The sequence below is a fragment of the Alosa sapidissima genome, chromosome 16, assembly GCF_018492685.1.
Source record: "Alosa sapidissima isolate fAloSap1 chromosome 16, fAloSap1.pri, whole genome shotgun sequence".
Classification (NCBI taxonomy): domain Eukaryota; kingdom Metazoa; phylum Chordata; class Actinopteri; order Clupeiformes; family Clupeidae; genus Alosa; species Alosa sapidissima.
This window is the reverse complement of record NC_055972.1, coordinates 29262814-29287217: the sequence shown is the minus strand read 5'-3', so window position 1 is coordinate 29287217 and position 24404 is coordinate 29262814. Positions and strand designations below refer to the sequence as shown.

General features: G+C 42.8%; 1 protein-coding gene across 2 annotated transcripts; it reads left to right on the top strand.

Annotated features, from left to right (window-relative positions):
- Positions 1-710: 710 nt before the first annotated feature.
- On the top strand, positions 711-22457 carry col9a1b (collagen, type IX, alpha 1b). Of its 2 annotated transcripts, XM_042066628.1 has the most exons (38): positions 711-816; positions 1124-1191; positions 1600-1680; positions 1780-1912; positions 2235-2628; positions 3218-3301; positions 3850-3870; positions 4337-4399; positions 4617-4652; positions 4756-4818; positions 6747-6800; positions 7443-7478; positions 7589-7612; positions 7718-7771; positions 8838-8891; positions 9220-9255; positions 9838-9894; positions 10168-10221; positions 11709-11762; positions 12371-12424; positions 12639-12692; positions 13361-13414; positions 13526-13579; positions 13691-13744; positions 13842-13895; positions 14865-14909; positions 15276-15329; positions 15432-15485; positions 15710-15763; positions 16788-16859; positions 17133-17168; positions 17339-17383; positions 17547-17579; positions 18031-18177; positions 18426-18480; positions 20069-20257; positions 20554-20631; positions 21911-22457. In XM_042066628.1, exons 1-38 carry the CDS (start codon positions 785-787, stop codon positions 22105-22107), a joined length of 2781 nt encoding a protein of 926 aa, XP_041922562.1. In that variant the 5' UTR covers positions 711-784; the 3' UTR covers positions 22108-22457. The 2 variants fall into 2 exon arrangements, with proteins under 2 accessions (XP_041922562.1, XP_041922563.1); XM_042066629.1 differs by lacking the exons at positions 711-816; positions 1124-1191; positions 1600-1680; ... (2 more) ...; positions 3218-3301; positions 3850-3870 and adding an exon at positions 3643-3812.
- The last annotated feature ends 1947 nt before the right edge of the window (positions 22458-24404 follow it).

Below are 24404 nucleotides of genomic sequence, written 5' to 3'. Positions count from 1 at the left end.
TAGTTTGTACACATTATTGGGTATTTCCATATATTTTTCAAATGTGTTTCCATCCTGACACAGCTCACCGTGGGCAGCCGTGGCCTACCGGTTAGCACTTCGGACCTGTAACCGGAGGGTTGCCGGTTCGAACTTCGACCAGTAGGCACGGCTGAAGTGCCCTTGAGCAAGGCACCTAACCCGGGTGCCGCTGTTGATGCAGGCAGCTCACTGCACCGGAATTAGTGTGTGCTTCACCAAACTGTGTGCTGTGTGTGTTTTACTAATTCACGGATTGGGATAAATGCAGAGACCAAATTTCCCTCACGGGATCAAAAGAGTAGCCTATATACTTATACTTACTTATACTTATTTGGCCTTTGCATCTGAGCACTGCAAATAGCTGACCCGTTGAGGGAGGAAGGTGTTTTGTTTGCACGGCTACCCTTTTGTATAGGCTAGCTAAACTATTGCCTGGCTATTTTCAATTGGAATGTTTTGTTTGGGTATTATGGAGACAACGACATTGGTTAAATGGCTACAGTTCTTGATGACACTAGGCTACTAGGCCAGCAGAACAGTCCTTATAGGGAAGCCTAAATTAGGCAATGGACAAGGTAAACTGTTTCAGGCCATTGCTTGTTGATGAGGTAAGGATGTGACGTAGCCTATCAGGCGAGGCTCACGCCCCACAATAAGACAGGCAAAGTCTGATGGGTATCATTGTCTTGAGCCAAGACAGACCACAAAGGTGAGCAGTGTGTGATGCACAGAGGCAGCAAAGAATTCCATCCTCCGAGAAAATATGACCCCAGAAGCCGGCGTGTGCAGAACCAGGTAGGCCTACTCGGTCATGGTCATGCAATGTGTTATGCTTTCTAGCAAATATTTCTGTTAGACAAAGTTATGTTTAGGCATTTCAGGTTATAAACTTTTTGTAAAGGATAGTCTAGGCCAAACCCATTCTAGTAGGCTATTAACATTTCCCATGAGATTACATTTTTATTAATGAGATGACAATCAGATCACAACTTTTTACAGTCATTTGAAATTACAATCAGATCACCGATTCTTACAGTAATTTAAAAGAAAATGCAATAAAGCCTCTCGTGATAAAGACTTTTCTTTCTTCCACTCCTCAAAGGGGAGTTCTTCTATTCATTTTGTGCAACGTGATTCCTCGCTGTATCTGCACTGGACTGCACGCACAGCGTAAGTGCAAATATGTAATTTCACTCCGATTGTGATGCACGAGAGCTTCTAATCTTGAGGTTTACAGTTAAGGCAAACCTCACTGTTTGCTTGTAGGTAATGTAGAAGGGACTGCTTGTCCAAATGAAACTTTTGGCTGTCAGCAATCAATTGTATAGTAGCCTACTATTGGCCTGCATGCCCCAACCGAGCATCAAACTATTATCGCAGCTTTAAGACTCACTGTTTATTCAACAAGTTGCCCAGCACAGCTCTTCAAACAGAGGTTGATTTTAGTGTTCCCACTGTCAACATGGTTTTCCTGCAACCCAGCAATTGAGTGTTGACAAAAGCAACCTTGCAGTAGCTTAGACACACACACACACACACACACACACACACACACTGAATGATTTTTTTTCTGTGCAGGGGTGCCTTTCTCAGCTGGCAATGTTCAAATTGAGCAGACAATGTGTCCGCAAACACAGGTCGGAGAAGCACAATTCCCAGGTAAGCTAAGTTTTTAAACACCACCATCTCGAATAGTTTTGCATTTCTTTACAAGAAATGTGCCGATTTGATGCTTTGGTTGTGTTTCGTTTCTAATAGGATTTTATGTAATGTCACAATTTCACATCGCTGAACTGGCAAGACGCGGAACAGTCAAAAAGGTGGTTGGATCTACGCCTCAACAAGCCGCGTTTAGAATAGGCCCAGAATTCAATTTTCGGATCAACACCAGGTAGGTCAATGACTCTCAGAGCAGGTCATTCAAGCTCAAGGCCACGTCTTCAAATCTACGCCCAAGACCACTTCCCGCACGATTTATTTCCTTACTCTGATGAGTCGACGCCTACCGTTCAGTAACGGTACTTGACCCTGTCCATGGTCCTGAAGTAAAAGATTCACATTAATTCACATTATTCACATTTTTCAATGATAACCAAAACAAACCTGAGAAATGTCATCAGTTATCTTTATCTTACCTACAACAGCTAACACATAACAACACCGAATATGTCTAGGCCTACTTAATGACAGGCCTCTACCCTTTCCCTTTTCAGATCAGCATATCCTTTGGGCCTGCCGGATGAATTTGCATTTCAGGCAATTTTTCGGATGACCGCTGCGACCCTGAACAAAAACTGGAATATATGGCAGATGTTGGACCTAAATGGGAACGAACAGTTGGCTGTTAATTTGAATGGAGAACTTATGTCATTGGAATTCATTTATTCAGCCATCGGTAAAAGACAAACCGTCGTGTTCTCAAACCTACCGTTCCTCTTTAACTCAAAGTGGCACAAACTCTTCCTGGTGGTGAAAAAGGGCTCAGTGACCTTGACCGTAGATTGCATCATTGTCGACACCAAAAATGTGTTTGCAAGAAACAAGGTTAATTTGGATGGCTTTACCCACATTGGAAAATTGAAGGACCGACCCGCCATTGCTGTCCCGGTGAGCTGAGTTGCATGTTGCTTTGTAATACATCAGTCATATGACAGACACTGTAGGCCTATGTTTAAATTCCATAACTTGGAACATAAGTCTCATTCATTTCTAACGTAAGTGCCAGTACAAATTTGCCCAGATCTTTCACCTGATATAAATGATTGAGTCATAAATAGCCCTCAATCTGGATTCAAATTTATGGTGAAAACTAAAACCAGCAGTATAGCCTATGCTGTCTTTGAATGGAATCCCTCTGCTTGGTTTAACCCCTTTCTACAGGTAAGTGGGAATTGTAACATGGTAGTTCCAGTCGAGTGACTGCCCTCTTGACAGTCGGGGCCTACGATCTTTTCCCCCCTGCATTCACTATTATGCTGTAAAGAAAGTTGAGTTTAATTAATTAATTGCCTTATGAATAAGCCACATGTTAGTGGTCAGATGTATTTTAATGACATAGACACTGTTAAAAATGAAAATGTTACATTTCTCATTAGTAATAACAGCAATCAGACTACGAGGCACTCTATTTAGGTTAAATGTAGGGTACAGTAGAGAAAGCCATGACTTAAACCCATTGTTTGCGTTTTCTCCACAGTTTGAGTTACAATCCATGCTGATACACTGCGACATTACGCGCGCTCAAAGAGAAGCATGTAACGATCTTCCAGCGCAGGCATCGGTAAGATTTAATTTCACCTCACAACTTTGTTTGCATTAGTGATGTCTTGAATGAATAATATGCTTCATTGTCTTGTGAACTATTAGCCACGCCATGCCATGACATTCTGACATGAAAAAGAACAATAGCTTACAGTTTTATTTAAAACCTTAGTGACCAGTGTGAATTCCACAACTATGGAAGAATTCCCGCTCATCTTTTAAATCTGCCCCATGACTCGTCTTTGTTTTCACCCTCCTACATTCTTTCAGTCCTCCAATCGCTTCCCATTCAAACCTTGAGTCATGAATAAACATGAGCCTTACAGAGTTATGGTATCTCTTTTCGTTCAGTGTGTTGAAACGGATTTAGTTGGGTCGCTTCGTCAGGGGGTCCGGCAACCCAACTAATTCCAGAAAGCGGAGTTTTTTCGCCTTTCTAGCCAGAGGGAGAGACCATGGCCTGCGCCATGGATTGTCGCGGGCCGTTTTGGGTGCTTTTGTTGGGGATAATTCTGATTTGCTCCGCTCAAGTAAGTTTGCTCTTTCTTTGTATGCATTCCCTTACAGATAACCGAAGCGGGATTTGAGGTGAGCCTCGGGCGTTTTGGATTGCTAGTCTTTCCTAATTTACTTTATTGCATGTCCAGTTAAAATGAGATTGCTTTGTCATGCATACGTCTCTCTACAGCATAACATTGTATTGTACAGATTGCACATGTTGAAACACCTGCCCCAGCGCATGGATGTGTGTTGTAGACAGCGTGAAAGACTATTCTGTAGCCTATTTCTTGCATACACCTGTGGCAGTATAGCAGCATATGAGCAGCATATGGGTTTTAAAGGCACCTGTGTGTGATTATTGCATTAGACAATAATGAAGAGAATTATGCCAGAATAGACTATACCAGTTGGAAGTGTAGACATTAACTTATCAATTAACATCCTTAACAATTGTATACTAATGCTATGAAATACATATGTGTACTGGAGCACATGTGCTTTATTCTACAACAATATAATAAACAAATGTGCAATCTCTTTTCTTTTTCAATAGAGAAATGGGGGCCCCGCTGGTCCAGCAGGTCCTGCCGGAGTCCCTGGAATCGATGGCATTGCTGTAAGTTCACTGATGCCTCTTGTAAAGGAAGAATAGAGCTCCTCCATCCTTCGGTCTTAAGTTACGGAGGGCATGACCTGAATGTGGGGGGAAAGGACACACCCCTGTTTTAAAAGCCAAACACATGATATTATAGCTTCAAATAGGGTATTGTTGGTACTCATGTAATTCTTTGTGGATGAATATTGCACGTTTATAACCATGCCTTCTATTTTAGGGGGATAGAGGGGATGATGGTGAAGATGGCCCACCTGTAAGCACCATTTCCTGTTTTGATTATTCTTTCATATTCTATTCAGTTGTATTGTCAATATTGGGTCGTTATTAACTGGGCCATTCAAACAATGCTTTTGCAGGGCCCCAATGGAGATGGCGGTAAACCAGGCTCTGCAGGTCTCCCCGGGCTGCCTGGAGCTGACGTGAGTAGTCTGAATGTGTGATATGGGGGATTGTTGGCTGTTATTCCAGCTGCTAGATGGTGCCACTGAGACAGAATTGTCCAAGAGAGCTGACAGTGAGCTGTCAGTGCTCATTATGCAAAATTGTCTCATTTGCAAATTTGGCCCAAGATTGAACTTGATGTCCCCTCCCCTGGGGGCATATTGAGGTGTATTGTGATGTGCCTCGGGTGGTTCTTTCTAGGAGGTCAAAAAAATGCTGAGAATTTTTGGAGGTGGACCTTAAGGTAAAGAATCCTTGAAGAGTTTTCCCTTTGTAGACAACAGTCTTTTTGTTTGAGTGGGGGAAGCTGCAGCCTGGACTTAATTAAATGCTGATCCTTGTGAAAATGGAAGCCTGGGTTGGGTTAGGAAAACAGGATCATTATGATGCTAAGTGCCTCCTCACCAGAGGAAGAGTCCACATTGGAGCTGGATAGTTGGCCTAACAGAGGAGCACAGGCATGGATCCTTTCATTTGCAAGCAAAAATACCATCTTTTATTCAACATATTTTTAGCTTGGGTCTGCAGTTGGTTAGTGCAACAGCAGCAGCAGAGCCCCGTATTCTATATCCTTGTGAATAGTAATGTCATTCGTGTTGCCAAAGGCCCTTTGATCCGCTCTGTAAGGTGGTGTTTTGCCTTCCCCCAGCGTTTCTCTTGGGCTCCACAATGTGAGTGTATATCTTGGCTGGCCCTTTTGGTCAGTGAGTCCCTCCTGTTGAGAATCCTCAAGCTGGTGTGGAATGATGGCCGTGAATGGGGGTTTGTTTGAGACAGTGGGCTGGAATGCAGCCTGTCTGTCAGCAGCAGTCTCAGGAGTCCGAGGCAGTCTGGCTTTGAAAGTCTGTCAAAATACCTGCTGTAGGATCCCAGACCAAATGAGCAGCTATAGTATCAGGGCCCTTAATTAATTAAGTTTTTCTTTTAAGACCATTGCATGGAGTCCAAGGGCTGTAATTTAAATGATGTACAATGTGCAAAGTCCACAGTCTAACTAACGTTAATTTAATAACTAGGCAAAATCAATATGCTAATTTATAATTTAACTTATAATTTGATAATTATAATATAATATAAAACCATGAGCAAGATCCTAAGCACAGACATTGGTGGGTGAGCTCAGTGCTTCTAAAGACTACATGATAACTTTACTTCCTGCATGAGACACTTTGCTCATTCACTGACACTGCACTTTGCCCATCATTTGAATTGGGGCCCAGAGTGTTTTAAATAAAGCCATATGAATCTCGCTTTGGAGCTTCTCTTACCAGTGGCTCGGTGCAGAGTAAATGTGACCTATTTGAACATGACCTGTCAGTTTTACTGTAGGTGGGTGGAGCCTGCATGTTAATTATATATGCCCCATGCTCCCTAAGGACGAGTGTGAGAACATGCCAGATCACATGATGTCTATCCTATTTTGGATATTGTTGTTGTTAATGATGATGATTGTTATCATTATTGTCGTTATTGGCTATTTTTGTTGTTGTTGATTATCATTATTATTATTGCTGTTGTTTGCATTATTCACCAGAATTCAGTAGTATGGTCTAATTAGTTTGAATCTGTAATTTAATGAAGTTGTCTAAGCACATAAAGTTAATAAATGAGAGTATTGAGCTTGTGGAGTATACCCAGTTTGACCTACACACAACAGCAGAGCTTCAATGAGAATCTAATAGCGTTACAATCCAGAGCTGATTACTCTGTCAGTCTCACAATGCAGCAACAGCAATCATTCCCCCCCCCCCCCCCCCCCCATTCCCGTAGAGACAGTCCTTTGAATGCTACTTTTTTGTTTGTTAAGGAGCATGGAAACAGAACGTCGATAGTCTGGCCCCGGTTGATCTTCGCCTTGTTATGATTAATTAGTTAACGCCCCTCATCTTTCTCTGTTTTCATCCAGGGATTGACCGGCCCTGTTGGAGACGCCGGACCAGACGGCCCTGCCGGACAGAAGGTGACTGCCTAATGAGACGCTACTCAGCTTCTTTCTGCCTGAGAGACCGGTGGCAAGCGGCCAACCTGTTGTCTGCTGCTGCTGCAGTTGCTGTTGTGGTAGCTCTGCTCGGGCACGGGCACAGCCACTATTCTGGGAAATGCATTGTGCAGAGCAATTCCTCGTGACCAATAAGCCTTAATCCTGCCTGTGTACCCCCATAATCTCCATGGGTAGCAGGGCTCTCAGCATCAGCCCTTATTAAGCTAACAACCAGTGGGCCAGTGTGTACGTATGGCAGCGTAGGTGCACTGACAGAGGTGGGATCCAGCCAGCACCTGATTACTTTACCTGTAAGATACGGTATCTTGTAGAATACTGTGTCACAAGAAGGGCCTTAATTATGTTTCCTATTAAGATGTATTCTCTCTGCAAATAGTAATGACAAATCACAACAGGCTTACCCACTCACAAATAGGGTTTCAGCTGCACTGGCACGCAAAGGCTTTAGTCTGAGAGGCTTTGATCTTCTGACAGATGTCAGCATTCCAGTGGTAATGCTTTAAATTGGGTAGCAGTGAGGCTCCCCAAAATGTGGTTGACTTCTCTTGCATGAGAGTGGAGGTCAATGGGAAGCTGACCAATGATTTTGCTCTGTTTCAGGGAGAACCTGGCAAACCTGGACCTCGCGGCTTATCTGTAAGTGAAAAGACATATATTTAAATGCCTGTGTTGTGCTTTATATGAAATCATTGTTCAATAGTTATAATGACTGTATTGTAAAGTGTTCAAAATTATGTCATCCACAGGGTATTGGCCCAGATGGACCCCCTGTAAGTATACTGGATTGAAAACTGACACTGTCAGAGTATGTGGGGTCAATGGTGTCACATGGTGTCATTGAGTTACTCACTTGCATTCACCGTGCTTTCAAACAGGGACCACCAGGGCCAGGAGGCCTTCCTGGTGAATTGGGCAAAATCGGAGCTCCCGTAAGTACTGGTCATCTTTTGTACTGGTCATCTTTTGTTTTACTATGTCAACACATAAACATCTAGCAGCATCAGGACAAAGACACAGGACATACAGTATAGACAGCTAATGCACATAACCTTTAACAGTAACATACAGCTAATGCACATAGCCTTTAACAGTAACAGACAAATAATGCACACATTCTTTAACAGCGCACAGTTACTGTAATTTAGGACTATTGGAGTGTAATGCTGATGACATGTTGGCCCGACTGGTGACCTAACTGGCCAAATTCAAGACACAATTTAATCCCTGTCATTGGATGATACAGTATGTGTGCCAGCACAGGTGTACTTGAACAAGCCTTTTCCAATACAAAGGCTTCCATTATGAAATGAGTGTCCTCTGTTTTACCTTTTATCCTTTAGAAATATTAGCTGATTAGCTAAGCATTAGTGAATATTCATATGTTATTAGTCTTACTTACTTATTCATTTGGCGGATGCTTTCATCCAAAGCGACTTACAAGTGGCAGTCTCCCCAAAGTAACTCGGGGTTAAATGGCTTTCTCAAGGACTCAATGGTAGCAGCCCGGAATTGAACTTTTTTGGCTACTGCATGCTTGTTCAGCTCTTTAGCCACTAGGCCATGAATTTCCCCTTGAGGATCAATAAAGTCTATCTATCTATCTGTGACCTACCCTGCAGCTTCATTGGCTGCCCACTGACCACGGGTCCACTGAAGCAGTGGGAATACAGCTTGTCATCCCACTCCAAAGTATTGACATGCTTGGGCCTGGTTCACATAGTTGCCTAGTGGTGCAGACCTGAGAGAATCTATGATTGTGTGTGAGGGAGGCTTCATTTGTCTCTTAGTATCGCCTATACCAGGAAAATAGAGCAAGAACTGAAATAAGATTGAAAACTATAGCATAATATTATCAATGCCATCTGCATGAAGTAATGAAACTAGAGACTGATATACCTCGACAGGCCTGTCTTGAGCTGTTCTCTGTTGGAGACATTAACATACATTCTGGTGAATTGTTCTGCGATTAATCGATTGTGATGTGCTATACCTTAGGGATCTATGGGCGTGCGAGGGCCTTCTGGACCCAGGGGACCTACTGGACCCAGAGTGAGTATTTACCCTGTGCCCTGACAAGATGACCCTTCCTTGACCTTTCAGGGATTTCACAGCGTGTCTGAAAGAAACAGTGTCATCGCTGTGTGCATGGCAGCGGTGTTTGCCATTTACACTTGTATTCTAGTCTCCAGGTTCATGCATGCGTTTGAGGTGATTACTGTTGTGAAATGGGATTTTTGTTTTCTCAAAACATGTGGTTAAAATAGCTGGGATTTAGAATTTTGCCACTTAATAGGGGCTGTTTGTAGTCTGCTCATGACCACAACTGTGTGATTTTGCCGCATTGGATGATAGAAAACAACATTTTCTTTGTTTTTAGGGAGCAGCTGGTGCGTTGGGTGGCACAATGGAGTTGGTAAGAACTATGGAATTATTACAAGATCTATGCACTCTTATAGATATGAAGCAAGAGCAGATGCCATGTATGAAGCTTATGGTGCTTCTTAAGGGTTACCAGGCAGTGCAGAAAAGTAGCCTACTATTGACATCCCAAGACCAATGTCTAAATGGGATGTGTTTTACCTGCAGGGCAGGCCATTTAAAACATTACGATAGAATGAAGAGGCACTTTAAAAGTTAACTTTAATTAACATTTTCTGTGTAAAGTGTTTAGACATCCAGTGGGGGTTATTAAGACAGTATTTCTGTGTTCATTAAAATGCTAATATATTTGAAAGAAAAGTTAAATAGATAAATATATAAATGCAATATTAATGAGCCTTCATTTGGTTGATGCAGAAATAAATACAATGTATTCACGGATGCATGCAGTTCATTCAGTGTGTCCTAATGCACCATAATGGTGGTTCAGCCAACAGCGTTGTAACAGTGAAACATTTCAGTAGGAAATACTGTGTGGGGTTCAGACTTCATATAGGTGTATTCAGAAATTGTTCTGAAATGTTCTTTGCTTTAATCCCTGTTTTCCGTCCTGCAGTGCGCCAATGCCTGCCCACCTGGGGCACCTGGCCACCCGGGCCTTCCAGGGATGAAGGTCAGTTTAATCCCCCGATGATGCACAGCAGACATCTCAAGTTATGTGTTGCTGCGGTTTGCATAGTTAAGATACATTTGCATAATGTAAATGTTCTCCGGCACTTGTAAAATGTTCTACTTGTGCTCATACTTGTAAGAGGTCATATTTACGGTACCTGTGTTTCAGGTTTCACTCTTTGACCCTCAGCTGTATGTCTGATGCCCACAGTGGTATATCATGCTTGTTCAGCATGCTTGTTTGTACGTATCAAGTGCTTGCTATTTTCTACAGGGTCACAAAGGTGTGAAGGGTGAGGCTGGGGAGCCTGGAAAACAAGGACACAAGGCAAGTGCAGAGCTGGCTCTGAGATTATGGGCCCTTATTTGAATTAACTTGGGTTACATTAGACACACACACACACACACACATGCACACACACACACACACACACACACAGTGTGATTTCTGTCGAGGAGCCTGGAAAACAAGGACACAGGGCAAGTGCAGAGCTGGCTCTGGCATTATGGCATTATGGGCATTATTGGAATGATGGTGCAAAGTGCAAAGTTTTAAGTCTAACTAAAGCTTATTTGGTAACTGGGCAAAATTGTTAATGTAACACCATATGCAAGACATTAAAACACAAACACTGATGATTTGGCTCAGTGCTTCCACATGGCCACACGATAGATATAGTTCATGCACAAGAACTTTACTTTTTGACAAACTCTGCACTTTGCCCACCATTCCACAACAGCATTATGTTTGGCTTTTTAGCACACATGCTGTGCATGGAATCAGCTCCCAAGAAGCATATTATTCACTTATAAAACATTTATTGTCCTGTAAACTTTCATATAAATCAGTGGTACTGAGTATGTTTTCTGTCATTCCCCAATTTGGAGGTGGGGAATTCCCCACCTGACCTCATCACCCCAGCAAAACAGTAACATTAAAATATTAGTTTTGCTTTGTGGTTCCATGTTACATTTCCCATCTCGGTCCCTTGAATCTAATCTAATTTATATGTGACCTGTTTATATCGCCTGTGTTTGTGTGGCTATTTTGTTTTGAATGTTTGATATTCAGTGTAAAAAAAACAAAGACATTAATCAAGATTAAAAAAGACAAATTGTTCATCGCGCACCAGGTCATGTCTCTACTCCCCACTCTTTCAGAGCCACTGATATATAGGCATGATTCATGTGATTGTTAACTATGTAAGTGGCATGGCTAATGTGCAAATGCACTGCATGCTGTAATGTCAGTGGCAGTACATGCTCACTGAATACATTCAACCATTTTCCTTCCCACTTCCTTTAATGGAAAAATCAGATCAGTTCATGCTTCATGCAGATCAAATCAGTTCATGCTTGTTTTAAATCACTATTTGCAATTACAGTCAATTCAATGAATAAAATGATAGACTAGGCGTGATAGCCATCGGGTTATCTATTAGTATCTAAGCAATGAAAAAGCTAATTGGAGAAGTGCACCATCACATAGTGCCCATGGCCAGGCCATATCTACACTGGCTACTTTCGATAATACAGACTGATATGAATGATGAGATTGCTTTCAGTGCTAAGCTGAACTCCTCTAAGTACACAATGGTATCTTCTACTTCACATGAATAACTTAATCAGCGATGGGAATCAGTGCCTGTTTATTATTGCCATGACAACCAGCTCTTGTTCAAGTGGCTCGTGGACCCTGAATGCATTACCCATCACTAACGAGATAAAGAGGGAACTTCTGAATGTTCTCACTTCACTGGTCAAGATGGCACCCACTGATAATGGATGGCTAATGTGTGATCGTTATTCCCACAGGGAGAAGAGGGAGACCAGGGAGCATCTGGTGAAGTCGGAGCCCAAGGGCCTATGGTGAGGCATCGTGCTTTGTTTCAACCTGGATTGATTTGGCTGCGATTAGAGTCCATATCAGTATTGGAAATGGCTTTAAATCAAGATCTGCCATAGACAAATAGAGAAAGAATTTGTCACGGAAGAGGCAGTGGTAGTTTGTAGAAGTACATGAAACCAATGTTACATATTAAGTTTCCAACATGATACTGAAATACCAGCTATACATATATCAGCTTCACAGTTAAGATAAGAAAACCTTTAATTGTCTCCCAAAGGAGAAATGTGCATTGTTACAGCACTTAGCATACTGTAGGAGACCATATATAACACACAGCATACAATATACAGCATACCTCCAGAATATACACACACATTGTCCAGCTACAGCAGTAACATTAAACAATTACACATTGCAGCCTACCTAGGGCCCTGGCAGGATTTTAAGAGTTGAACAATCATACTCATCTCGCTTGCGGGGATTAAGATTAACAATAGTTGTCAGATTGCAGAGCAATGCCAGATACACTCCATCTTGTCCTGAAGGCTCCCCTCAGACTGAGAGGGTAGTGAACAGGAACTGCCAGCGATGGCCTTTAACAGCTTGTGCTGTCTCGGTCTCATTGCAGGGGTCACAGGGGATCCGGGGGTCAACGGGAATGATGGGACCCAAAGGAGAAATGGTAAGGAGTGGCGTACCTTCCACCCCAGAGGCTCCGAGGAGCACCGCATAAGCATGACAAACAGCATCCCGCGGCTGCTCTCGGGCGCTGTGCCTTTCGTTTTGTTATGTTTATTTATTTATTGTTAATGCCAGTGGACGGGGACACCATTATAATGTTTTTATTTATTTATGTATTCATTTATTTTGTACTATTATTATTCTCCTTCTTGCAGGGAGCTCGAGGCCATGACGGAGACCCAGGTTTGCAGGGCGTCCAGGGGGCCACTGTAAGTCCCACGCGCCAGATTAACCTTACGGCTCCATGACTAAGTCCCTGCACCAGCCACCACACTGTACTCATCTGTGACAGACAGAAGAAAGTGACTCTCAGGCACAAAATAATCCTCAGAAGGCTGTTTCCCGGATGGGGAAGTCAAAGGCCTAGGGCTGTTGTACAGTTTAATCCATGTTTTGGAAGTGAGCCGTTGGTGTCAGCCAGAAACAGTGACATTATTTTTTAGAATGCTAGTGACAGCGCTTGGCTTTATCAATGCTTTGCTTTGGTTGAACATATTGTGAAGAAAAGTTAGCAGCAAAATATTTGCAAAAACATTTGCAGGAACTTAAATCATATAGTCATAAAATAATTGAGGAGAAAAGAGTATAAAATAATTGTTTTGGTTAAATGTTATGTGTATTTATGTATACAAAAATATATGTTATATTTATGATAATGTATATACAGTGTATGGTATATACGGTATAGTCTGTATGGACCCTTTCAGGAGAGTTCCATTATCAGCATCATAGTTGGCCCCACAAGACTTCCTTTTTAACATTCCATATGTTATCTTAATGCAGAGGAAGTAGATTCGGGCCCAAATAGAAAGTTCAAGCATTGTTTTTGTTTTTATTGATGAAAGGGTCTATATAACAACCATTGTTTTCATTTTAGGGTGACATGGGCCAGAGAGGAGTGATGGGTGAGAGGGGTCCCAAGGGAGAGCAAGTAAGACCTCATCATTAAGCACCAGCTCCTTCAGCTCTTACTGTAGTTGACTGTTCTTTACACGCAGGTTGATTTTTGGTGGCTTAATTTTCTGCTCTCATTGCACTCCAGGGTGGTCAAGGTTCAAGGGGCATCACTGGCCTTCCAGGACCAAAGGGTGATTCAGTAAGTCTAATGTTCTCTTAATGTGATAGTTTGCTAATATCTCACCAGAGTCTTGTTGTCACCGCAATAGTTCTGTTTTTCTCCTGTAATGCTGGTCATCTTTTCTTCTAGGGCCTGCCTGGCGTGGATGGCCGTGAGGGCATTCCTGGTATGCCAGGTTCAAAGGTAGGAATCTCATTAATGCACCACATGCAGTTATTCTCTATGTGTGAAGCCGGGCTGTGAACCTCAGACGTCTCACTCCATCTGTTTCATTGTGCAGGGCAGCTCAGGTAAACCTGGTTCTCCTGGCGAGGTCGGGCTCCAGGGACTTCCTGTAAGTATGACAGGTGTTCTTCCTCAGCAATGTTGTGCATGAGATATAGGTTGAGTGTTTGATTCCTGCTCAGTTGTGTGTTATGCGTATTATATTACTCAGCAGAATTATGATTGTAGGATTATACACATCCCTGCAGCACTAAGGACCCTGTCTTCCAAAAACAGCATCATATCTGCATATGAATGTTACTTTATAGTGCCACTATGAATCAATGTGATTCTGCAGTGCATTCAGACATGAAAAGCGAGTAGTCGATTGCTATGGGGGTAGACTGTTTTTGTTTATATACAATTCATGAAGGCACAGCCCAAAACAATAGCCTCAAGGGAATGTAGGAAACATATTTCTCCCCTGTCACACTGGAGTTACCTTATGGGCTGTGTCCTTGAATGACATCCAACAGCTTCTCTGAATTGTCCCCCTCCACAACACACATTTTATTCAGCAAACCCTCATCAAAGCAGGAAAATGCAATAAACAGTAGACTTCTGAGGAAAACATGATGCATTTGAGTTCTCGAGTGGTACGCAAGTGGTGGTTTCTGAGTGATGTTTGCTGGAGACTAGAACATGTGCTAAGCCCCTCTTGACAGGTACCCACTTTGCTGGCACAGGATGATGTTGCAAATGAACAACATAACATTTCTAGCAAACAAAATGAGCAAATACCTTGCGTTTAAAATGAAATATATACCGACATGCTCCAAACAGCGTACAGGAAAGTGTTCCTGAGCTTTTGACTTTTTTTTTCTCCTTTCCTGTTTGTGTGGGATAGTGAAACGGTGAACTTTTAGCCTGCACCTTGGTGCAATGGCTGCATGCCTTCAAAGGCTTTTTTCGAGGCGTCATCAAAGAGGTCTGCTTTGATCTCGGTGAAGTGGTGGGATGCTGCTAAACAATGTTGTTGTGTGCGGGAGTAGGAGGGAAACAGTTGAACGCGAGCTGTTTGTTGTTTCCCCTTCTGTAGGGTTTACCTGGCATACCTGGACCCAAGGGCATGGGTGGAGAGAAGGTGAGTGTTGCACTGTAAGATGTTTACAGACTCAAATCAAAGTCTAATGGGCTGCATCCTGCCTTGGTACGGGGGTGGCTGCGCTATGTCATAGTTTATGCTGTTTCATAAAACAGTTGATGGTGTAGAAAACTTAGTTTAAAACTTATTCTTCTTTGACTGATATCTTTAGGGTGGTTTTCATGAATTCTCTATTAGCATTCATTACAACATAGACACAAAGACACAAATGTTATGAATTAAAACCTCTGGGAACAAACTCAATCTGACCTTTTAAGAAAGCACTTTCTGCAGGTATTTCCATATAAATACTCTTGTGATTGAAGAGAGAGAAAAGAAACCCAGACAATTGCTTTTATTCCACAGGGCAGCTCTGGAGACCCTGGTCTCCTCGGGACAATGGGCTCTGCCGGTAAACAAGTGAGTAGATAAGCCCTTAGCTGGTCATTCGTCACCAATAACGGCACGCTTACGGTGTTCGCACGCCATTACACTGCCATTGTCTCTTTTACCTTCTTCCAGGGCGAGCGAGGAGAACAAGGAGAGCTCGGCCCGATCGGACCCATTGGAGAGCCCGTATGTTTTACTTTCATTTCCTGCCATGAAACGTTATCATTTAATTACATTTCTGGGCCGCGCTGGCACCTGTTTGAGGAACAGCTGTCCTAATGGAAATTATGCTATTTCTATTCTGGTCGTCGCTTTCTCACCGTGTGTGTGTGTGTGTGTGTGTGTGTGTGTGTGTGTGTGTGTGTGTGTGTGTGTGTGTGTGTGTGTGTGTGTGTGTGTGTGTCACACAGGGTGATCGAGGAGAGCAGGGACCTGATGGGCCAGCTGGAAAACTAGGTGCCAGAGTAAGTGACAGCTAGCTTCTGTATGTGTGTGTGTGTGCTGCTGACAGATGCTGACAAATTACACAAACACCTTGAAAACGAAGCTCACGAAAACCATATATCAACACATCAACACATGCTTAAGTGTCAGGAATAATTAATGCCCTACGGTCAATTTTTGTTCACAGTGTAAAAAGAAGTTTGTGGGGTCTTACCTCCATGTTTTACCTGTCTATACATGATATCCAGTTAAGGATTACACCATAGCATGATGTCATTGTGACTCAGGACTCTCTGAGAGCAACAATAAAAGAATGAGCTTTAGCTGCAGAGGAAACGTAGTCACAGTGAGTTAAACTAGTTGATTTGGAAAAGCTCCCACGTCTTCTCTTATCACCAGGAAGCTCAAGCCAACAGACAATGCGTGCCTCAAATGATAGGTGACTTCTATCAGAGGGCCATAATTCATTTGTACATGAAAGCTAAGCCTTCTCCCCACTGATCCACATAGTTCAAAAGATAGGAGCCATCACGCGACAAAAAAAACAACAAAAAAACAAACAAAAAGAGAATAAAATAAAACAAGGGGAATGATAAAAGAATAACGAGAGACAGAGAGTAATCACGGGTGGAGCACAGAGAACAAGCACAGGAATACTCTGTTGGAGGTAGAGGCCCAGGCAGGCTAAGCAGGAATTCCCCAGAGAATAGGGCCAAATGAGATCCCATGGAAGAGCTATTTTCACAGTAAGGGGAGAGTTTCTCTGTGAGGTAGCCCCTCTCAAAGAGCCCTCTGTTTCCCCAGCATTCCACACACAGCCGAGCACAGATCAAAGGTACACACCACAGTGGGGAGATGAGACACACACACACACACACACACACACACACACACACACACACACACACACACACACACACACACTCCCACAACTCACCTAAAACAAAATCAAGGAAACAAAGATAAAAAAAAAAAAACAGTAGGTTGAATTTGTTCCTGTTCATTGCATATTGGATATATCAATTTCCTTTCATTGAACTTTAGGGGCCCAAAGGTGATCTCGGCTTGCCAGGACTTCCTGGACCTCCTGGTCTTCCTGGAGTGAAAGGGGACAGAGTAAGAGAATACCTTGATTCTTCACCGCTCTTGTTGTAGATTTGTACCATGCCTCTCATGTTAAAATAGCTTCCCCAGTACATCTCTCTGGACCTTCCAGTTTCTCACTGTCTCAATATCTTATTCAGTAACAATATCAGTTACATTGAATTTTAACATTGCCTTTTTAAACTTTACAATGACACTGGCTAATCAAACACATTTATTTCCATTTATTGTTTGTATTGTAAATTGTATTGTATTAACCTTTGAGTGTGCTGTTGAATCTTACAGGGCGAGGGTGGCGAGCCTGGCCCGAAGGGAGAGCAGGTATGGCCTGAGTCTGTTTCTCTCCAACATAATAGATGATGGTTCATTCATTATTGCAGTCTTGTTGGCATAGATGCTACACCACATGTAACAAGACCATAGTCCATGGTCTGACTCGAGAAATCTGCTACTTTTCTTGTGCCCAACACTTTTCCAAATCTCACTTCCAGGGACAACAAGGAGCGGAGGGAACCCCAGGAGACAAAGGAGACCTCGTAAGGAGCTTTGGCTCATTTATATGGCATCAGATGCACTAGAGATGTAGATTGGACATAGCCGACTCAACTCCAGATTGATCCATTCCAGGCAGTCGTTTTCTGCAGGAGTATTCTCACCTCTGCCTCTCTCTAAATGGCTCTTATTTTGCCTCAATTACAGGGCGAGACAGGAGAACCAGGACCTAAAGGAGCGGTTAGTTTGGCAAATCTGAATTTATTCATTTCATTGCTGACTTCTCTACAAGCTGGTCACGTCTCTCAGACCTTGCCCCGCTGTAATACATCAATACTCACCTAAGAGAGCATCATTAATTAATGTCAATTAAATCTCAAGGCATCCACCTTCACACATTTGTACATTTCCTATCTCTTTACCCTCAGACAAATTTATTCATCCATCAGTCCGTTTCCTCTCACAATCTTTAATGTCGATGTGGCTTCTATCTATTTCTTCCTCTTTGCCACCTTCAGTTTTGGAACTGAACTCACACTCTCCTTTACCTAAATCTTTTGCTTGTGGTTGGTTGATGGGAGTCCAAATTGAGCTTGCATGATCCTAGCTTGTTTCCTTCACTAATCCTGTCATGTCTTTGGCTGTGTAGGCCTCTCAGACCGAATTGATTTTGCGCTATCTCTCATTACAGACTGGAAACCCAGGAGAGCCAGGGAACAGGGGTGCAGAGGGTGCCCGCGGGCAGCCTGGCATCCAGGGGCCTGCCGGTACGCCAGGACCGCGCGGCATGCAGGGAGACAGGGGATCACCAGGACCTCGCGGGTCCCAGGGGCCAGCAGTAGGTGCCAGTTTGTTTGGGCAACAGACACAGCAAACAGACTTTGTCAGTTGTCAGTTGGAGTATGGTGTAATCCTTTAGAAAGCAAAGCAACCACATTTCCTTTCTTAGTGTGCTACCTTGCTATCTATTTGTAAACTATTCAGTATTTGACTATCTGCTATCTATGATTGCTTTGTAAACTATAGAGTTTCACAATGCAATACATTTGTGCAGACGTTAAGTAAAAACCTTCCTTCTACTTGCAGGGCAAAGAGCCAAGTGATCAACAAATCCGACAAGTCTGCATGAGAGTTATGCAGGGTAAGGCTCAGATCTCCATTACACACAATGCGTGATGCGTCCTTTAATGATTTGCCCTGTATTTGATGTCTCCCCTTAAGTGCCCCACAACAAGATGACCGGTTGCCAATCAGGAGAGGGGGAGGGGGTGAGGAAAGGGGGTGCTCGCATCTTGTTTTTTTTGTTTATTTGCAGGATGAGACAGGCCATCAGACTCCCAGCGTGATCTTCAAAAACACTTTTAAAAAGATTTGAAGTTGAAGTTGTGGTCTCAGATCTGGTTCTCTACCGACTGGCTGCCACTTCAGTGTGATTCATGACTTTTTCATCACCACGCTCTCCTGAAAAATGCATTTGGCCTTCAGCAGAGTTGCACTTTCTGGCTGGGTGCAAAAAAGGAGAGGAAAGAGAAAAGGAAAAGAATCCTACCAAATTCAGCCAAAAGCAAAAACAATATGAATGTCCATTGAGAGACCTCGAAGTGAACTTCACTGACAAGCAGTGGAGCATAGCACTGTGGAAAAAACTGAATTTGGATTTGTTAGACCATGAATAGATTTACTTTAGTGTAACTAGAAGTGATAAATGAACAATGCATGGATGATCAGGATTTTCTGCTTTAAGGGAGGAACCAATGCTGCAACACTACCAGAGTTGAGTGAATTTTTCATGGCTTACTGATGCTCGTACTCTACACAAGCAATATTTACTTTCATTTTCAAGTACATTTTCAAGCGTATTTATTCATTTAGTAAACATGTCAACAAGCATGGAAGCAAAGGCAGATTCCCATCCAACAACAATCATAGGAGCCACTGAGTGCCCCATCATTTCGTTTTGATTCCATCTTACAGAAGTGACATCATATTGGTGTGTGTGCTACAGGGGATCCTGGTGAAGCATCACAGTTGTTTGTATGGGTTTGAATCCTGATTGCATGTTGACAAATGCATAAATGTGCCATGTCACGTTGGATAAAAGTGTCCGCTACATTCCAGTCACTTTACTTTACAAAGGGAAGATTATATGTTACTTGTTATACAGTATGTCATGCTTGTGCTGTGTGGATGGGATATATGTCACATGGGTGGATGGGACATATGAGTTACATGTTAAATGTTTTTTATATGGATTATCTGTGCCATGGAACATGTAATGGTAAATGTGTGGAAATGATTATCCCTATGGGACAATAAAGACTATCTATCTATCTATCTTATAAGATTTTAGGAAGAATTTTAAGGGCTATGGCTAGTTGACATTAGTGAGGTTAGTTGAGTAGATGTATTGTGAGGACATTCAAGTGACTGGTCAAGTGGAGGGATGATCAAGTGGAGGGATGCATCCCATTCCAAATAGTCCATTTGATTCCAATAGAAAACCCATCCCCACATTTTGTACATGGTTTCTTTTCTATGAATATCATAAATCACCAGTGCCACGAAAACCAATGTGTCCTTATATGTAATGATTATTGAACCTGAGTCTGAATGTTCTCTTCAAACAATGAGTACGCTATAACTCCATGTTTTGTGTATGAAAGCACATTATCATTGCAGTGTTTCCACAGCACATGCTGAGCCTATCATTGTCTCTTTCCAAACTCCAGAGCAGTTGGCACAGTTGGCAGCCAGTCTTAGAAGGCCAGAGTCAGGAGCAGCAGGCCTTCCTGGTCGTCCAGGACCCCCAGGTCCCCCTGGTCCCCCAGGAGACAGTGGCTTCCCTGGGCAGGCAGGAGCAAGAGGTCTCCCTGGCTTGAAAGGCCCTCCTGGACTTATGGGACGCAAAGGACCGAAAGGTTTGACTCTCCGCATTAACAGAATTGTTCTATACATTTACGTTGTGCATTGTTTACATAATAATAAGACTATAATAATAAGACTAATTTGACTCTTCAACAACTTGGGATCTGTTTTTACAGCATAGTATGATATGTGATGTAAAGCCTTTAGGACGGAGTTCACTGGGGTTGGTATAGGGTAACTGTTCATCTAATAATGTGTTTCCTACTCCCCTGTGGAAAACACTGCCCTTTACTGTGAGGTAGGGCTTTGGAGCGATGGCTGGGCTCTAATGATTTTGTGTCTGGTTCAGGTGAGTTGGGAGACAGAGGTGACCGAGGACCCACAGTGCGAGGACCCAAAGGCATGCCAGGACCTCCTGGACTACCAGGTAAGGAGTCATACAAACCCAATCAGATGGACAAAGATGGACAGACAGATATGTCGTAGCCCCCTTGGTCACATAACATCACGTAGTGAGTCCGCTTTGTCAGTTAACCTTTTGATATACTTCTGAGACAACTTTGCGGACATTTTCCTGACGTTCACATACAGTACATGCCACAGACTGGCAGTGAGATAGGCGAGGCTTGACTGAGAGTGGCAGTTTCAGGCCAATTTTCCTGATGAATCAAATGCCTTCAGTCGCTCTTCAGGGAGGCCACTTTGTGCCTGCTATTCAATTGAAAACAGACCCATTAAGCTGGGCTCCACGGAGCATGTGAGCGAAGCAAAGTCATGTCAGTAGCCTCAGGAAGGGAATTAGAATGTTGGAGACGGGTGGCGGGGTGCCACAGAGATAAAGGACACCAGAGCTATAAGTGGACGTGAGAACGCACCGCGGTGTGTTTGTGTATGTGTGTGTGTGTGTGTGTGTGTGTGTGTGTGTGTGTGTTGGAGAGCTGGGTTGGTATAGAAATCAGCCGAGTAAGTGGCGGCACATATTCCCTATGCGTGGCTCAAATGTGAAGGGACGGACGCGTATTACGGGCAGAGGCGGCGTGGGGTGAGTGGTCACCGTTCGCCCGTGGCGGGATACCGCCATGAGTCAGCCTCTCCCGCTGTGCCATGCCACAAAGCCGTGCAGCCTTCATTTCCAGTTAATGTCCAGGTGGGGACCTACTGTGGCAGTGCGGCCGCAGAGGTGGGGGGCAGGTGGAATCCAGGGACAGCACTGGGGCCGACTCAATTCTCTGTCTCCCCACAGGAGAGCTCAGTTGTGGCCAAACCAGAATAGGCAATTTATATGCGCCTAGCTCTGCCTCTCTCCCTTCGCCCTCTTCATTTTCTCAGCTGTGACGAGATAATATGATTATTTTTTGAATTTTGAAGCCTCTTAATCGTTTGAACAGGATGTATGCCTTCTAAATGATATTAGAAGTCAGTATCGATTAGTGTCGAACAGGCTTATTTTAGGACCTCCTGATTTGTAATCTCAGTATGGTGTTCTCAATATGCTGTAAGAGAGAGAGAGACAGACTGTGTTATCTGTAACACTGGCTTTGGCAACACTGTATCCAAACAGTCATGCTAATAAAGCTCCTTTGAATTTGAATTTGAATTTGAGAGAGAGAGAGAGAGAGAAAGAGAGAGAGAGAGAGTGGGGGCAGGGAGGAAGAGATTACCGGCAGATTGTGCACATCTCACCTGTGCCTTATTTCTCATTTCAGGTGAGCCAGGTAAGCCCGGCTATGGCAAGGACGGGCGTGACGGTGCCAGAGGTCCACCTGGTATCCACGGTCAGCCCGGTGTCCCTGGGCCTCCTGGTTCTGCCGGCCCTAACGGCTACTGTGACCCTTCTGCCTGCAACCTCCCGGCTGGGTCAGCCGTCCTGGACACCAACATGAAGGGGCCAAACGACAACTAGGCCACTAGGGGGCACTAGCACAGCTGGGGCTGAAGCAGAGGAGAAGAGACTAACGTAATGGACAACTCCCCGAGGAAGCACACAACATTCTCACGGCACGTTTGAAAGCCAGAAAAACAGACGGGGACTGCAAACCTGTCAGCGCCAGTAGACCAGTGTGAGAATGTTCTGTGCCAGTCAGGGCCTGGGAACATCACACGGAGGGCTCCATTTCAGTTGTAGAGACATCACCAGAGTCATATTGGTCAAATATCTGATTTCAAATGTGGTCATTATTGTATTGTTTTGTGTCCTTTTTTTTGTTTGGTTCAAACTTGACATCTTGGTTTTTTTCCTTTTTTGTATTTTTTCCAGTTTTGAAAGGATCCCCCCCCCCCCCCCCCCAAAAAAAAAAAATATTTTCAAACCCCTCTGCCTATGTTGTCAGCACTCTTCCATCTCCATAACTCAATCTGAAACTCACAGGATGTTTCTCTGTGGACAATATTCATCTTCTCTACCCATGGTTTCCACCCATGGTAAAACTACTACTTACCTTAGATCATATATCACAAACATTCCCCTCAAGAGAAGGAAGTAGTAAACAAATACAGGTGCCATCTAATTTTTCAATGTACCAACCCATTCTGTACCATAATGAGCAAAAGATAAACCTGCTGAAAGCGCTTGCGGTGTTATCCGTCTGTACAGTGATTGTGGCAAAGGATATGACTTTTATTTCACTTTCAAATAAACAGAGGGAGAAGGGACTTTAATAGAACCATTCACTTTGGCCGTCCATTCCGTTGTACAGTAAATGTGTAAGTGACTGGATTAGATGGTGCAGTGTCCTGCTCTTCGGAGGGCGCTGGAAGAGGTCACTCCTGCTCTACCTGGATTGGGTAGCGGGTGTCCAAGGATTTCCCCTTAAAGAGCTCAAAGTGGGGCTAACGCCAGTGTGCCAAGCAGCCAGATGATGCACAGTATTTCTATTTATTTTACCTAGGTATTATGTAAGGATGACATTGAAGTTTGTACAGATATCACGGAGATACAAGTGTTTTATATGAATTGTTCGATTCCAAATAAAGCTAGGTCTCAGCCTGTTCTTAAAGTTTTCTTTATAACTCTTGAGTGAAATCATATGTGGTTGCGCTAAAATGAAATCCACATTTGTCCTTCCACAGTTGAGAGCATTTTTTTTTAAATAGGACACACAAATCAAACATTTGAAATCTCCAGTAGGTATTGAACACACAAGGTTTTCAATGAAGACGGTGGTGAGAATTGATAGATCTTGAATGATTTAAGCATATCATGTCACATCTGTAACATTTCAATTCTCTGATCAGAAGGAAGCATGAAAAAGGGGAAATAACTTTCAGTTCTTTTCAGTTTAAATCACCAGCAGTTTTATTTAGTGTCATTTTACTGGGTTAGTCATGAAGACAGTGACATGCATGCTTCACTGTGTAAAAAAAAAATCCATTTTATTTCATTACAGTTCATTACTATTTTTATTTCTTTACAGTTAGACTGAGGTTGGACAAATAGAAGAATGATCAAGCAATTTATAGAGATATTACGTATCAATCCAATACAGACTTGGACATTCAAAATAATCCACGATTTAATGAATCATATTTGAAGCACACATCAAACTTCAGAGAAAAAAATATATTACAGGGATTGTTGAAAATTGACATTTTTGGGACCTTTTTCAAAAGCATATGTATATTTGCTGGGATAAAAGCACTTTTGTTATGAGAGTCAAGTTTGATATGATTCATACTTACAAAACTAATGATACAAATCACACATACAGTAGTATTTAAGATAAATACTCCTTTAAGATATAATTCTAAGCCTTGCTATAATTCTGTCAGAACATGTAAACTCTTCTTTATAAATAATTTCCTGCCACAAATAAAGAAATGTGACTGTTATGTGCACATCACTTCAAAAACCACAACCATGCACGTATGTCAGTTCATCTTCAATGCCCACAGGTTATGTATCTGTTATCAGAACACAGTGATTCCTCCTATGTCTCAAGAATGCCTGCTGTAGTGGTTAGAGAAGTTGGCTCATGTCCATATCACAGTGTTAACTGACCTCAAAGTAAGTGAGAATAGGGAATCCGCCTTATCATCAGAAACTTGACCTGAAAAGTAGTCTATAATCTATAATCTATAATAATCTGCCTACATTTGGTTTTGTTGATGCACCTTTCCCAATCCCTTCCCCAAAACTGTACATACGTTAACATCCCAACATTGTATTCTAGCAAGATCACATTAAAAACAACAACAAACTAA

What these genes read in the sequence shown, in the direction of transcription:
- col9a1b (XM_042066628.1), top strand. Translation starts at nt 785, where the DNA reads ATGACCCCAGAAGCCGGCGTGTGCAGAACCAG. An exon ending in ACGGCCCTGCCGGACAGAAG is followed by an intron (nt 6,801 to 7,442) that starts GTGACTGCCTAA and finishes GCTCTGTTTCAG; the next exon opens with GGAGAACCTGGCAAACCTGG. An exon ending in CAGGACCAAAGGGTGATTCA is followed by an intron (nt 13,580 to 13,690) that starts GTAAGTCTAATG and finishes CTTTTCTTCTAG; the next exon opens with GGCCTGCCTGGCGTGGATGG.